The sequence below is a fragment of the Dicentrarchus labrax genome, unplaced genomic scaffold (assembly GCF_905237075.1).
Source record: "Dicentrarchus labrax unplaced genomic scaffold, dlabrax2021, whole genome shotgun sequence".
NCBI lineage: Eukaryota > Metazoa > Chordata > Actinopteri > Moronidae > Dicentrarchus > Dicentrarchus labrax.
In genome coordinates, this window is record NW_026136708.1 from 12,990,478 (window position 1) to 13,006,607 (window position 16,130).

At 39.4% G+C, this 16,130-nt stretch overlaps 1 protein-coding gene across 3 annotated transcripts in view; it reads right to left on the reverse strand.

The window, feature by feature from the left end:
• map3k5 (mitogen-activated protein kinase kinase kinase 5) overlaps positions 1-16,130 on the reverse strand; it is a 66,898-nt gene that overhangs the window by 37,572 nt on the left and 13,196 nt on the right. For all 3 annotated transcript variants that reach the window (XM_051410028.1, XM_051410027.1, XM_051410026.1), the window contains exons 2-5: positions 11,840-11,979; positions 8,428-8,451; positions 3,314-3,507; positions 785-953 (exon numbers count right to left, since the gene is read on the reverse strand). In XM_051410028.1, coding sequence (XP_051265988.1) covers positions 785-953; positions 3,314-3,507; positions 8,428-8,451; positions 11,840-11,979 — 527 coding nt within the window. The remainder of the gene's footprint in view (positions 1-784; positions 954-3,313; positions 3,508-8,427; positions 8,452-11,839; positions 11,980-16,130) is intronic.

Sequence of the window (16,130 nt, forward strand, 5' to 3'; positions counted from 1 at the left end):
CTGGTTACAGCTTCTCCAATGTAATGTAATGTAATTGTCTCCTTTTTCAGTTTTATATCACTGACAATTTGAGATTTTGGACTGTTCATGGGACAAATAAAGACACACATCACAGATAACACCTTGGACTTGGACAATGTGATGGGAATTTCTTACTATATTCTGTGAAAAAAGATCAAGAATCAATAAAACATTACCAGATTAATCAGTAATGAAAATAATTAGCCTTATTACATTCGCTGTCATTTAGTTTAAGTTCAAGTAGGACTGTGCCCTTATTCTTATTTCCTACTTTTTCAATCTATGTGCTATTCTATCTGTGCAACCTTTCAATTATAAGATAAGATGATAAGATCACTGTGATCTCCATGCTGCTGTCAAACTATCTCTGTGGAGGAAACTAAGAGGTAGCATTTGATAAAGAGGATGAGCAGTCTCTGTGGCGGCTGGAAGACAGGGATTGTTTTACAGCACAAAGGCAGGTTGCTTTATGTCACAGAATGAGAAGAGGGAACTTTTCTATCACTGCAAATTAATTTAAACTGATTTCTGGCGAATGCACAGGTTGAAATGAGTAAGATCCACTTCCAGAGTTCCTGTTCTGTTCAGTAAAACAACAGGAATCAACCTTGTTCATATATAGACATAATAGCACCAACGCAATCAATGACATCTAACCAGCAAAAACCAATTAATTTGTTTAATTATCCTAAGACAGCAAACTTAATTTGACAAATGACAACAATATGCTGATGTTTAGAGATGCTACTTGGAGCAGGTGTACCTGGATGTCCCTGTATGTCAGCAGCAGGTTGATGACGATGTCGACTGAAAGGCACTCCACGTTGTCCAGCCGCTGCTGGATGCGGTTCAGCTCGGCAGCCAGCTCCATGCCAGTGTACAACTCCCGAGCCTTTCGAATCTCATTCAGAATCGTCTCACGGAAATACTGGCTGTGAGACAAGAAAATATATTAGAAAATTTTATTTTTTCTTTACATTCAAGAACAAACAAAATTCCAATTAACATTGTAATCTACTTGTTTTTAGGTAGTTTAGTGTCTCGTAAGGCAATTCTGGACGACTGGAGACGTTACTAATTTCCTAGCAATCATTCTCTAGCTAGACAAGCTATTTCCACTTGTTTTAAATGAGTTGAGAGGAAATATTTTATAAATGTTTGTATAAATATTGTATTGTACTTCCAGTAAACCTCACATTTAATGCTCTGAGGTCTTTTTTACTAATTCTTTTGATGATTTCGGATTGTTTTGGAGGAGAGATCTCTGTGGATAATTCCTGGTAAAAAAAAAAAACCCTGAAGGATGAACACTGAAGGAGTCCTAACTGGGAGAAGCTGACTGCAGTGATGGCAGTGGTGGTGAAGACAAAAGCTCCCATGATCTGACTCTACCTCATGATGTGATCAAACTTCGCCTTTTCTTATTGTTTTGATGTGAGAGACCCGCTAGCAGCAGAAATGACATATTGTACATTTAACATCAGAAAAACATGTTGCTTCAAATAAACTATTGAAAAAACGGCATATAGTTTTAGTATTAGGATTAAAACTCAGAACTAACAATGACAAAGATCAAAGGATTATGTACTGATGATCACCTGCTGCAGATTATCGTCACTCCCCGCTCTCTTCGGTTCTGAACTTTGTGTATCCTTGCAAGGAGTGACAAGGTTAAAGCCTAAATGCCAAACAATCACTCAGCAAATACGTTCTAGTTGCATAATAAATCTGTTCCATGTGAGCTGACTAGATTAAATTAAACCTCCCTCGTATTGGCAACATTGACACTGACTGATATTCAGTTTCATTTAAAAGAGGCCAATGTCAGCCCAATATAAGGCATCAGCAAAAAGTAAAGACACCATTATAACAAAAAGGACAGCGTCAGTTCAGTACAGGTCTCAGCACCATAGGTCTTTATAAATAGCTATTATAAATAGTCATGCTCCTTCACACAATGTACAGAATGTATCCTAGTCAGATAACAGTGATGGCTGAGCTGAATGCTCTGCAGTGCTCACTGGTTATAACAAAAGCTTCATCAAAGTGCACGTTTTTTCTTTTCTGCCTGTAAAACCTGAGTCACTATTCTTGGAGCTGAGCTAGAACTAACTGGCTGCTGCATCGCCTGTTGGCAGGAAAGCCTAAAATATTACCCCAGCAACTGAGGCGGTGATAAATGTTTTTTTTTTTTTTTTTTTTTTAATGTGGATCACCACGCAAGTCAAAGTTGAGGGATTCACAACATAAAAATAATTATCGCAAGTAAAAATAGGAAGTGTGGGATAATGAAACAAAGGCCTGTTCTGCTGAGAAAGACAGACACAGTGCTGCTCAAACATGAACACCTGTGAGCTAAATTTTGCTCTACAGGAACTTGAAGAAATCATGCTATAATGGCTTCTTCACCCATCTGTCATGTACCTGCCTACCTACCCATACAATAGACACCTCAGCTTGCTTTTTCACTATAAAAAAACACCACATTCTCTTCCTGTATTACCTTTATGATATATAACGAAACATTTAACATGTACAATATGGCCCTGTAATTAGCAACAGTCATATTACAAGGCCTTTGCAGGAACTTCTTGTTAGCAGGAATAGCTTTAAATAGATTTTTTTTCTGTTGCTTCCTCATACTCAAACAAATTGCTTTGTCTTAGTGTTTCAGTACCTGAGAGGAAATAGCCTTTTCTATTTAACCCTACAAAGACAGGATTCAGCAGCTACATATTTGATCAAAAGCAAGTTGAGGAATCTGAGTTTTTAGACTGTAAAATTAAAATTGGAAGTCTGTGTGACTATGTGAAGCTCAGTGTGGTCGACTCTGGACGTCGCCATCTTGGCAGCCCTGACCCGGCTAATCCAAAAATAGGCAGAGACGTGGAGTGTGGTTGAATGAATCCTGGTTACTGAAAACAGCCGACTGTGACGGCACCCACCTGTTACTCAAAGCAGCCATGCCCTTAATTTTGCATAAGTTTCAGTCTTAATATAAAGTAAACAGGTGAGCTATATAAAAATGTACCCTCTGTACACCAGCTGTCATGAAATGTGTTTATTGTACCAGGCTGTAAGCGTGTTTATTTCTGCTGTAAACTTGGGCATTTTAATATGGGGGAACTTATGTAGATTGATCACTTCTGTAGCCAGCTTCGTCCACTAACTTAAATGGGGATAAAATGATGGAATCGTGTGACTCTTGTAGATTTTCCAAATGTTATCGGACAGAATGGATCAAGTTTTGACTGCTTCTGTAGGTCCCTGCCTTTGTCTTTAATATACTTACTGGGAGTTGGCCTGTGACACTTTGAGCAGCTGGACGAAGCGGTCGAGCAGTGGCATGCAGATGGGTCCCAGCAGCATCTCGAAGCTGGGCTGCATCAGCTCGGTCAGGCCCTTCATCAGGCTGCTTTCACAGCAGTACACCTTGTTGTGGGGCGTCACCATGTATGGGATGAAGGTGTAGTTGGCTGAGCATGTCTGTTGATACAAGAGTCACAGCGGAGTGGAGTTTTAGAGCTTTTAAGAATAAACAACTTTTAAGCCAACACTGACAAGAAAGTGCTGAGCATCTACAGTTCCTCGATAACTGGGTGACTCCCTCCTCACTCTGCGAGAGCACAAGTTGTACTATATACTAAATACATGCTAAAACCCCTCTGAGTTATATGTACAAACATTGAGACAGGGCAGTTTGCAGCTATCTTCAAAGGTGGGAAGTAACGACTTCTATACCATATTTTCTACTCCTTACATTTTCAAAACAGGCTTGTTACTTCAGCTTTAATGCATTTGATCATTTCATTTTTTTGCATCATTGTACGCCATCTCAACATCCAGACTGGTGCAAATCACGCATGACAGATGTAACATGTCGAAAATGACATAAAAGACAAAACAAACACCAGCTGGTAGAAATGTCCTTCAGAGAAACCAACCAATTTCATTTTCACTTTTACTTAAGTAAGGAAGTTGAACCAGTATTTCTCAGTATTTTCACAAAAGTATCTGTCTCTCTCTACTTGGGTAAAGAATGTGTGTACTGTTGCCACATCAGATAGTCGTGTTTTATTTCTTCTTCTTGTTTTTAAACATGTACATTTACAAATTACAATGCACTATAACAATAAAAGACTAATGATATGCTATTTAGAAGCAGATCTATTGAGGTTATATTTTTCCTAATATTGGGTATATTGAGCTATTATATGTATTAATAACCGAGTGCAATGAGTCATAAGAATATAAAAATATGCTTACAGTACAAGGTGTTGTTTTACAGAAAAGTAAATACAAACCCTCATTAAACAATTACCTTGCTTAAATTATGTAACAAACACTTGTCACAACATATTTTATAGACACTGTACAGTAAAACATTACACTGTATTGGGAGGAAGCAGAGTTCCTAGAGGAAGTCTGAGTGGTTTCCCCTCTTTGAGACAGTTTCAGGTAATGACATGAAGTCAGGCTCTGATGTGTCTACACAGACGATAGTGGTTTTTTTATGTGGCGTTGTCTTGACTGTCTAAACAGGCAGCTGACAGGAGGACAGATGTGCATCAGCGGTGAGAGTCCCATTAGGAGCTGCTGTCTTACAACCACAAACACTTAAAGCAGTGCACTTATACAGTCCTAGCCTGCTTGTTCATGCAGCCTGGTGCTCTTGAAAATCAAGCAGAAACAGAAGTCTTGCTGCTCACCTGCAGTGGGAAGCTATACTCTGTTATTTGCTGCAGCTGTGGCATTCAGGAGTAATTTCGTTTCATGTCTGTTTCAGCTTTAGCTGCAATTGTGGCACTAAAAGTGTTCTTTATTTACTTAACTCTAATTCTAGACATGTGTGTTTTTGTGTCTGGAGGTGGAGTTCTGTATTCTGTATGTGTATTCGCTTTTTAACTTAACATTATCCTCCAGCAGCGGTCGTGATGCTCCTGTTGCGGTGCTGAATAAACAAAGAGGAAACACGTGCGTGTGGTGTTTACAGACAGCACAGAGAGATAGAGAGAGAGGCAGGAAATCCACTATTGACATCCTCAAGAAACAGCCGAGGTCTTTTCAAGGAGAGCTATTCCCAGAATGTCAGATGTGTGGTGAAACACAACATTAGAGCGTCTGAAGGCGGTTGGGCTGTTACCCAGCTGCATCCTGACGGCTTTAATATTCTATCATGGTTTCAGCTTTTCAGCAGCCTCTTTGAGAAAGCACACTGCTGCTGCTCATTCTGCCAAGAGAAAAAAAAAGGAAGTGAAAGGAAGGTGCAGCGTTGAAGCAATGAAAGCCATCCGCAAATAACTACTTCCTCCTGTGCAACAGTGGTTTATGACATCACCGGTTGCTGCAGTGGCGGTGCATGCCTTTCAAAAATAAACCTGTGACCCCCTGTTTTCTGTAAGGTGTAACCAGTTAGCAAAATCCTGACGCTATATTTAGCTCCACTGTCTTTGTATGATTCATGCCGTCCTGGGGATCACATGACAGGTTTGTTTTCACAGGTCAATGCATATTTAAGAGTGGCTGCAGGTTACAGGTAACAAGTGTCTCAGCTGCAAGTGAAACACATGTGATAGCACTGGCTCACGGATATTTGGTGAATATGACTGAGAATGACTCAGTTATTCAGTGAGTGAGTCATCTGGTTTGCTGGCCTTGCTGATGGTCCATCTGTCCATTTGCAGGATAGTATTGAAGCTGCATGCCCACTCACTCACCTTCACAGAGAGACACACAGAGCTGACCACAACTTAATGTTAGCCCTTCATTTTTATGCCCGTTCTGTCATTAACCCATTGAGGAAGTAGTCATAATGACTAATAACCTACCATGGCCTCCTGCACCCAGGCATGAAGCTTAATGCCAATGCAGATTTGAACCCAGTCAGTGGGTAGCTACAGTCAGTGAATTTACACCAACGCAGACGAAGCAATGTGCATGCAATTACAGTAATTGGATACACACCAACAGAGGCTAATCACCTGGATTTATGATGGGTAGTTAAATGCACTTTGTTAAATACAATGAACAACGCATGCTTTTGTAACAGCGGAGGATAATCAGATACATTTACACCTGCAGATTATATTGTAAAACACTGACTGTTGGCTGAACCCCGCCCCCAAACAGTGACTGTTACTAGCTACAGTAGTGACCTGGCGTTACTAACAAAGCAAACAAGCACGTCATTAATGACTGTAACTACATTATTTTTTTGATTACAGGTCACGTAAAAAGAAATCCTGCTCAGGACTCAAACGCCCCACTCCATGGAAACAAACATGCTATTATATACTGTGTAGTTGAAAGTAACTTTAGTGCCTGTGTCTTAAAAAAAATATAAACTCTTCTGCAACCACAGCCCAGTTGGTTTGTTCTGTTTTCCAAATCTTTCCTTTTTACTTGTCATGTGAGACACTTTGTATGTTTTTCTAAGTATGCATCTGATACCATTTTAATATATTTTTATCTTTAATAGTGTATTATAATTCTACGGCTAGATAGCTTCACCCTGCAACACAAGTACAATGAAGCTAATATTTTACGTATACACGTATCACAAATTGGTGACGATGCTGACCTTTAGGCTGCGACCTTCAAGCAGTATATCATGCATGAAGCCATAATATGAATCTTTAAGACTGTTATACAGGGTTCTTGTTTAAAACAAGTCAGCTAGAAACATTGAAATGTCAGCAGTAGACTCATGAAATCGATGTTTTACTACCTCACTAGGTACAGGAGACGACTGATTATTTCAGCCTGCAAAATCGATCAATTAACTAAAGACGTTAACTAAAACTGAAGACATAAAAAAATAAATTACAACAAGTTTGAAGTAGTAAATCTGCCATTGTTATCAGAGTAAACTGCCTTGTGAGAACAGAGACCTTGACAGGCTTAACAACAGTGACTAAGCAGGGCAGGGGTTAGGATATGGGTTAGTTAGCATGACTGGCATTTTTTATCATTTCCGGTGCCCATTCTTGTCTCCTCTCTAAATAAGAAATGAACAGTGTCTATATTTGATGTATGTTACTCACAGAAAATAAGAGGGCTGTATGGTTAATTGTAAAGTTTGAGCTTAAGTGTCATGCTTTTGTTGTTTTTGTCTTGAAAACAATGTTTAAAATGTATTTTAAACTGACATGGTTTACTTACTGTTGGAATAAGGATGAAAATTGATGAAAAGTGATATTATTAATTAGCACAATACCCTTCAAAGGGATGGAAAATATAAAAAAAAACAGATCAAAAACTCTACTGGTGTAGTTAAGAGCACATGCCCCAGAGAACAAAGACAGTGAGAGTATATAAGGGAGATCAGTGGGCTCACACTCTCACACTGTGGGTGATAATCAGCTCTCTTCACATGGTACGAGTCAGTGTCAGAGATCGGTACGTTTCATGCAGCACAGGACCACTTTCTTCCACTCTGAAAAGCCACTTAGAAGGGCTAAGCCTTTCATCTCGCTCCTGAACATGAACTGCTCCCATGCTTCTGTCTTAATCACACTTTGTACTGAATAAGTTACCTAACAGAAAATTAATCAATGTATAAAATGTATTCAAGCAAAAATGCAAGCAAACATTTGTTACTTCCAGCTTTTTCTGTTTTATATCACTGTAAATTCACTTATCTTTAGATTTTAACTGTTGGTTGGACAAAACAAGCTATTTGAAAACATCACCTTGAGCTCTGGGAAACTGTGATATGTATACTTCTAATTTCTGACATTTTATTACCATGTTTTCATTGACAATAGTAGTAATTTAGGAACCCACTGTAACAGGCCTCATAGGTGGTTTATAATGAAAAACACTATCAACTTTGTCTTCTACACAGACATGGCCTTAAAATACTAACACAAAGCACATCTCCAGCTAAAAACATTGTATGCATTAATAGAAATGTATATATTTACACCTAATATGTATCAGTGGGTGACATTAAATCAGTTTTAGATTTTATTAGGAACTACAATAAGGTGTGAGTCAGTAAGGAACAGGATTTCCTTAACTTTAAGGCTGCACCTTATTTGAATGCTGCACTTTTTGCAAGTCAAATTTTCATAATGCTTGTGCCCTTTTATGCAGATTGTACCCATGCAGTCACTGTAACTCTTGATACAGCTGTCATCTGAGAAAAACATCATGATAATGGAATAGAAGATGTTTTCATTTTACATTTCCGTGAAACCAAACATTCATTATTGCTTCTAAACAAAAGCAGGCTACAGAAGATAAAACACCAAGAGAAACATAAGGTCGACACTGTGCTCCCTGCACGTTGTGAAAAAACATATTCTTTGCACCACATAATATGTGTGATGTGTGAGCAATGGGTGACTAATGTGTGAAAGGCAAAGGCGAGGAGAAAAAAAAAATATTGCTTTGTGTACTTACAGTGTTCTTCTGGCAAATTATGTCCTGAAAGACGAGAGGAGAAACAGACATTTAGAGATTTAACAAGAACATTTTCTCTTAAGGGCAGTCTTGTTTTGGACACTGTTACCGAATAAAATTTAATACATAATATCTGAGACAGTAACATTTTACACTGACTTTTTGGGAGTTTGGCTGCTTGTCAAATATCTGATGAATGTTTCTTGTTAAGCGCTGTTACAATAGAGCAGCATGGATCAAGCAGTAACAGTTGGTGCCACTAATGCATCATTACAAGTAGAAATGCACCAATAATGTAAAAGAAGAAGACCACAAGCTGAAGTAAGCAAATGTAGGTTTCCAAATATTCAAAGAAGGTTTTGCAAATCTTTTATGAGGAAGGAAATGCATGTTTGTTAGGCCTTTTTTTCAATGGAAATGTAAAATAAACTCCACAAAGTATTTTTAACCGTACATGAGTTACACTGCAGGGCTAATGTAATATAAAATGGTACTCTGAACTCCAGCATCACACATGGTTCAACCTGCATACTGTAATTAGCGTTTGGCCTGGTATAAAGATACATGTTGTAGTAGTAGTAGTAAATAAGTAGTAAAGATAGTATTGGTCTTTATTGAATCATTTGCGCAATAAAAACTAAAATCTAGAGTCAGTAAAACAAATGCTGTCTGGCCAGTTTCAGTTCCTGTGTAAACAAAGTCACTATAGGCCTCAGTATACTTAAAATGATCTGCTTGTTGAATCATTGATTATAGTACCTGAAACTCTGAGGGAGGTGGTGGTTTAACTGGAAATGTTTGTAACTTTACAAAATCCTATAATCACGCCACTTAAAGCAGCCATCAGTTAGGCATGCAGAGTTGTGAGCAGGAAGGGTTGTACTCTGCAACAGAGCACCATGAATTTGTTTTAAAAGAGAAAGTGTGGGCTTTAAGATGTAGCATACTGAGACCTTAGTGTTGAACACAGTCAGATATTATGCCACAGAAGGGAGTCAGTCTATTTGATCAATCCAGTCAACAATTTATGTAGGATTTCTAACTCTGGGATAATAGCATTGCCAGATTTAACTACATACATCTCTAAGCCAGAGACAGAGAAATTAGTTTGGTGCCATTCCTCTCATCTCAAGATGACCGATAGGCTGGTATTTACATTTATATTAAAATGGCACGCAGCATTATCTGCTGCTCACTGAGGAATACAAGATAATAATGGGGTTACTTACAACATCAATACCACATTTACTTTGAGTTTGTCATATCAATGCTGGGATCACCTTTAGGATGTGTTACAGTCTGAATTAATAAGAGTTTTCCTCATGCTGGTTATGTTTCAAAATTAATTTAAACAAATTAATCCTAAGCAGCATTTCAAACTATAGGTGAAGATCCAATTCAAGCCATCTTTTGAAAGGAAGCATGACCAGCACAAGTACACAGATAACACAATAGCCTCTTTAGTGTTTTGGCGTATTTTATTAAAAGAAGAGCTCCATTATTTGAATACAACCTCCGACGTTGAAACAGGCCCCTTTGAAACAATTTAGTAGCCTGATAGAGATCAGAGGAAACCACCGACCAGCCGAGTCAGGCGGGCGGGCACCAGGACAGACCACAGGAAGGGAAACTCCTATTGGGTACCAGTTTGCATTAGTGGAAGGAAAGAATGGCATCCTAAACAACTTTTATAACTCAGAAAGCAGACATAATGGAGCTGAGAATGCTAATTAGCATGCGTATGTTGACTCTGAAGACAAACATCTTGTGACAGGCTGTATAGAGCTATAAGTCGACTATACAGTGTGGTTGCTGGCTGGTGATCCCTGTCGCCATAAAAATCCTCTCACTACACAAACAACCTACAATGAAGGCTTCAGTGTTCCTCTGCTGCAAGTTGCCTACAGCAGGAGTTTTCAAATGTGTTGAGCTTGGGCCTCAGACTGTGTGAACTACGTCTCGTCTGCTGTACAGGCGCTATAAGACTCACACTGTTGTCATATGCTGACTCAGACAAAAATGTGTCAGAGGAATCTTGGATTTCAGCCCATGAAAGTAATAGCATGACTTTTTTTTTTAACACAGTTTTGTCACTCTCACTGCAGATTGCTACAGTGCAGTAGTGATTAAACATTTAGTTTACAGTAGGAACTTAAACACTCATTGTCTGGAGGCTATTTCTTGGGTAAAACATTTGTATATTATCAGAAATTTAATTGTTATAATAGAAAATGGTGTCCTGGTGGCCTAGTGGTTAAGATATATAGCCCATAACCGCAACATTACATTTGATTACAGTGGATTCCTGTCTGTATCTATTTTGTCACTATATATTAATATATACAAATAATATCTTTAAAATGTTAATTAAAGGACTAGTGTGTAGAATTATGTGGCAGCTTTGTGGCGGTAAAGCTGCAGAGTGACACACCGTTTGCATCTGTATTTGACGACCTGGGAATGAAACGGGCTGTGAAATGCGTAGAGGAAACGACAGTGGCTGCGAAACTCACAAAAAACAGAAAGGACCTATCTACAGCCAGTGTTTGGTTTGTCCGTTCTGGACTACTGTAGAAACATGGCGGTGTAACATGAAGGCGACCGGCGGGATCACTTGATAATAACAGCTTGTTCTAAGATAAAGAAAACATGTATTATATTCCATTGATGCCAATAGATCCTCCTAAATGTTACACACTGGACCTTTAAATGATATATGATCATTTTAATTTGTAGCTGCGTCCTGATTTGCATCACAAAGATGAGAATAAACAGTAGTTCATGATAAAAAAGAAAAAACGTTTTTGAGTTTACTCATTTATGAGCAATCCTTTGAAAAATACCTGGACCCACACTCTAATCAACCATCCACCTGTTCTTTCAGCCATGTCCCAGCTTCCCACTTTACTTTATATAAATCGGTTGCCGTAACATGTTTTAAATTTTCCAGCTAACAAACAGGACTGAAATGAAAAAGTACCGACCACAGACATTTACAGACATTACATAAAAATGAAAAACAGAAAAGACATGAAAGCACTGGACACACAGAAGACAACAAAATAAAAATAAGTGTATTACCACTTTAAAAAGCAGCTGATCAGTAATTGAAAAACAGAATTGTCTTTTCGCAATTAACCAAATTTTTTGCTCATCCACCAATAAATGAGGCCACTGTTGACTTCCTATCTCAAACAGTTTTATAAATGCATTTCCTTCCATCAAATTATTGATGCATTTCTGTGCTGCTGCCACCAAATCACATTTATGTCAATCCCTTGTCCCCCCCACCTCTACCTCCTCCCTAAATATAGCCTTTAATCACCACCCTTGTGAACCACAGTGATTGTTAAAGTGTGCTGAAGTGATGAGGGCAGGATTGTCCTGGTTTGTGCTCATCATGACAGCTTACCTGCAGAGACTGGAGGGAGTCGGAGTTAGTGTCGCAGTACAGGATGATGTTGTTGGCCATGCTGAAGCTCTCTCTGACTCCCAGGTGGTAGAAGAGCGAGGGCTGGCGGAAGGCATCGGTCATCTCCACAACGGCTATGTCTGATGATGAGAGGGTAGAGATGTTATGTTAGATGTCAGTGTAGCCCTCTGAGTGAAGAGTGACACCAAAGATGTTTTTAGAGACCAGAGAGCTTATATAGTACAACGGCGTATTAGGGCCATTGTAGGTTAAAAAATAAAAATAGAAAGCCGAGTAATATTCAGAGAAAAAACGAGATCGAAGAGGTAAATTTATAAGAAAAAAACTTGAATATTCCCCAAAGTCAAAAATGATCATTCAAATTAATGCAAAAACCATGAACGTTGCACAGCATCTGGTATGACGTCATTATATAGACACAAAACGTTTGCTGGTTTCAGCTTCTCAAATGTGAAGAATTGCTGCTTTTCATGTTGTAAACTAAATAATATGCTACCTTTTCTACAGAGTTAAACAACAACAAGCCATTAAAAGACATCCATTTAGGCTCTGGAAACTACAATTTGTTGTTATTTTGTAGTCAGTTTTTGATGCATTATATCACAGGTAAATGTCACTGCTGTAACTGTTGATGTCTTTTTTTCATTTCAGCAAACAGGGACTGGTCTTTATTGTTTTGGGACAGAACCACAGCACTGAGGTCAAAGGTTAATGGACAGATCTAAAACCACATCATGTCTCTGTGTGTGTCAGTATTACAAACTAATAGGTTGTTACAGGTGATGTTGCTGCCTTGACTGCAATCTATATGATGAGTCTGTTGTCAGCTATAGATTCTCATGTCAGAGAGACAAGTGGAGCTAATTCAGAATCGCTCTCTTCAAAAACAGATCATTTTCCATGGATGGAGGTGGTTTGACCCCCCCCCCTTTTCAACTCTACCAATGAGTACAAATACACTCAGTACCACACTGACTCCAGCTGGACTCAAGCATATGATCAGGATCAATAGGTCAATATGAGTAAATATTGCCAAGTGTCACTCAAGCCAGCAGGGACTGTAGCTTCTGGTGAAGGGGTGGAGAGTTCCCAGCCTTGAACCAAGAGTCCTGTGCTTAAACTAGCATAACAGGCCGCTGTGTAACCAAAGAGCTCATACATAGGGGTGCTGTTGAACTGAACTAAAACATACAAATCCCATACAACCCTGCCAACGACCTGAAATCCCTAAATTCCTGCATTCATGGAGCATTAAAATGGGTATGTGGCATTAAACACGCTCATCAAGGTGTAAGAATAAGCCAGGGCAGTGTTATGGAAGCTCACACATGACGTGCAGCAGGACACGATGTCCCTGAGGCCACCTTACCCTACTGATAACAACAAAAACAAATGAGGCCGGTGGCTGCGCTCCAGTAATGACAGAAGAACTCAGAGTCGGAGAGATAAGGCCGCACCCTGGTTTTCTCATCTGTTTCCAACTATCTGTCTCTCTGTGTCAACAAACACATTACATGGAGCTGAAGAGCAGAGAATCTCTGATCCAGCCGACCAAATCTTTTACCCCTAATGGGTCGTTTCAAGTGCCCATTATAGTTGGTGGGGCTAGTACTGGAGGAAAGCACTAAAATATTCAGTCATCTTGAGTCAATGGGGCAATGCAAGCACTTGTTCACACTGCAAGCGAGTCAGATGATGGGTTTCTCTATTCTGACCGATTGCCTCTGATTGCCTCTGTGTAGTGGTCTTGGGTAGTTTTGAAATGGAAAATAGTGTTATTGTCAGGCGTTACCATTTTGCAAACAAACAGTGAAACAAATACATTGGGAGAGATTGGCAAGTTCAAAATAGACCAAAGTAGACAACAGATGTTCGAAAAAAGATCCCATCCAGTTTTTTATACAGTGTGGTTGAACTCACATCAAGTCAAGATCATTGTATTCATGCAGCCCAGAATCCCTAATTTACAATCTTAACAACATTAAACATCCTCTATCTTTAGACCCTTAATTCAGGTAAGGAAAAACTATATAAAAAAAAGAGAGAATGAGAACAGAGTAAAATAATTGAAAAAGTCCAGACAATGTCAAGCACACATTGCAATATATCACATATGTTTAACTATTAGGCATATGCAGTGAAATGGTCTTAAATATGCAAAAAGAACAGGTTCATATGCTGTGGCATTCTGGTTAACATCCTCACCTGCAATTTGCCCAATTAAGACTTAAGGACTTGGACTTACCCCAAAATACTTAAAGCTGAACTAATCAATACTTTTATGTTCAAAAATGGATCAAATGACTGTGTCATATGAAAGTGAAAATCTTACCATTGCAGCTCTATGGAGCATTTTAGCGCCACATTGGTTTGGTTTTCCGGCCTACTACTTTACAGTTCTGATTCACTCTCACTGCTCTCACCAGCTTCTCTACTGACGGCAGATTCAGAAACAAGGCTCTGATAATCCCGCTGCAGGCTACCTCCCCAGCACCAAACGGCAGACAGACAATATTACCGACTAGCTGGTGAACATAATGGAGCAGTTAAAGAGCTAGATATTTCCCTTAGGAGGAGACCAAAACAGAGCTGAAAGGAGAGTGAATATCAGACGTACATTTGTTGGATGGACAGAAATACGACACCAAAGGAACGCTCAGGTTGTGTCTACTGGATGTGCAACAGTTTGCTAATACGTAAAACTGCAACAATATGTCCATTTTGTGTTTACAACTTATTTCGCTGCCCACAAGTGGCCATAAAAATCTCTCAATGCAGCTTTAAAAACAGCTCTGATGGTGCACTCATCAAATTCCAGTGTAACATCACTGCAATGCAACACCAAAGATAATGACAAACACATTCTGTGTTACAGGAGCAGATCACCACATACAGTTGATGCAATCAAAGCTTCTAACACCAAACCATCAGAACAAATTACTGAACAAATTACTCAAAGCAACCATGTGAATGCACACGATTTAAATGCACAGTTAGCATCAAACAGTCACTTTTAATTCAGTGGCTTTGTGGCTACATGCCAACACAACCCTGCAGAGAGAAGCCTATTGGAGGCCGGCTGGTTGTAGCGGTGGAGAGCTTTTGTCAGTGATGAGGGGCCATGCAGCTCCTCGCACTCATCATCAGAACATGCAAATTCAACCAGGAAGCACGTACTTGTTGTTGGCCTCAGAGGTTCTCATCATCAACCCCTTCCTCCACACAAGCTGTGAAAAAACAGCCTCACATTTTCATTACAGCCAAGTAGGCAGAGGACAGGATATCAGGGATTTTAAGCTCTGCGGCTCTGCGCACTGATGCGAAATATCAAGAGGGTTTTGTTGTCCGGATGAGCAGCCAGCATCTCCACATCAGGATACCTGCTCGGTGATTGAGAGCAAGTTAGGTTTCACTTTCTGACGTATAAGGCGGAGGGGGAAAGCAGACTTTAATCCCCACTCACTGACCTCTTCTTAGCAAACACTTGTTACTTTCATATCTGTGACGCATTTCTATCAATGATGTCTCCACAATCAGGCACCAAAATCAGACTAACTGAGTGTTCGGACATCTCATGGGTCATTAAAAGTGCAAACCGACACTGACTACCTTGTACAGGATATTAAGTACAGAAATACTTTGTACACCATGCCCAATCTTACTGCAGATTTGTACATGGAATTAAAGGCTGTTTATGTTCTTCAGTGCTTACTTTATTCACACAAGGTGCAACTGAATGTCAACATCCAGACAGCGCAGGTTGGCGATGAATAAAAGATAAGCTTGTCTCATTTCTCTGCAGGCAGGAGACCCCATCAATATTACATCTCAATGATACTTTAAAGCAAACAGGCCAACACTGCAACACACAGCTGTATTTTCCGACAAAAAAAGGAGCCAAATGCAGTCGTGTTTTTGAAACGCAGCAATGAACTGGGTGGGGTAATTTTGCATTGCTTTGCTTGGAAACCTCACCTGCTTTACAGGATTGCACCTGAGCTAATATAGATCATAAACAAGGAACGCAGCTCACTGTGTTGCATCATATGAAAAAAAAAAAGACAAGACAGAAGTAAGGCTTGTCGGGACTCGGGAGAGTCGAGCGGAGCAATCAGTTCTCATAAGTGCTTTGTACGAACAACAAAGCCCCTGAGAGCTGACAACACTTATAGTGGCATATGATGTATGTCAATGGAGAGTGTATTTCAGTCTAGATGTTCTCTAGAAGTACTGAACAATAATATAAAACCAGAATAACAACACATCCCAG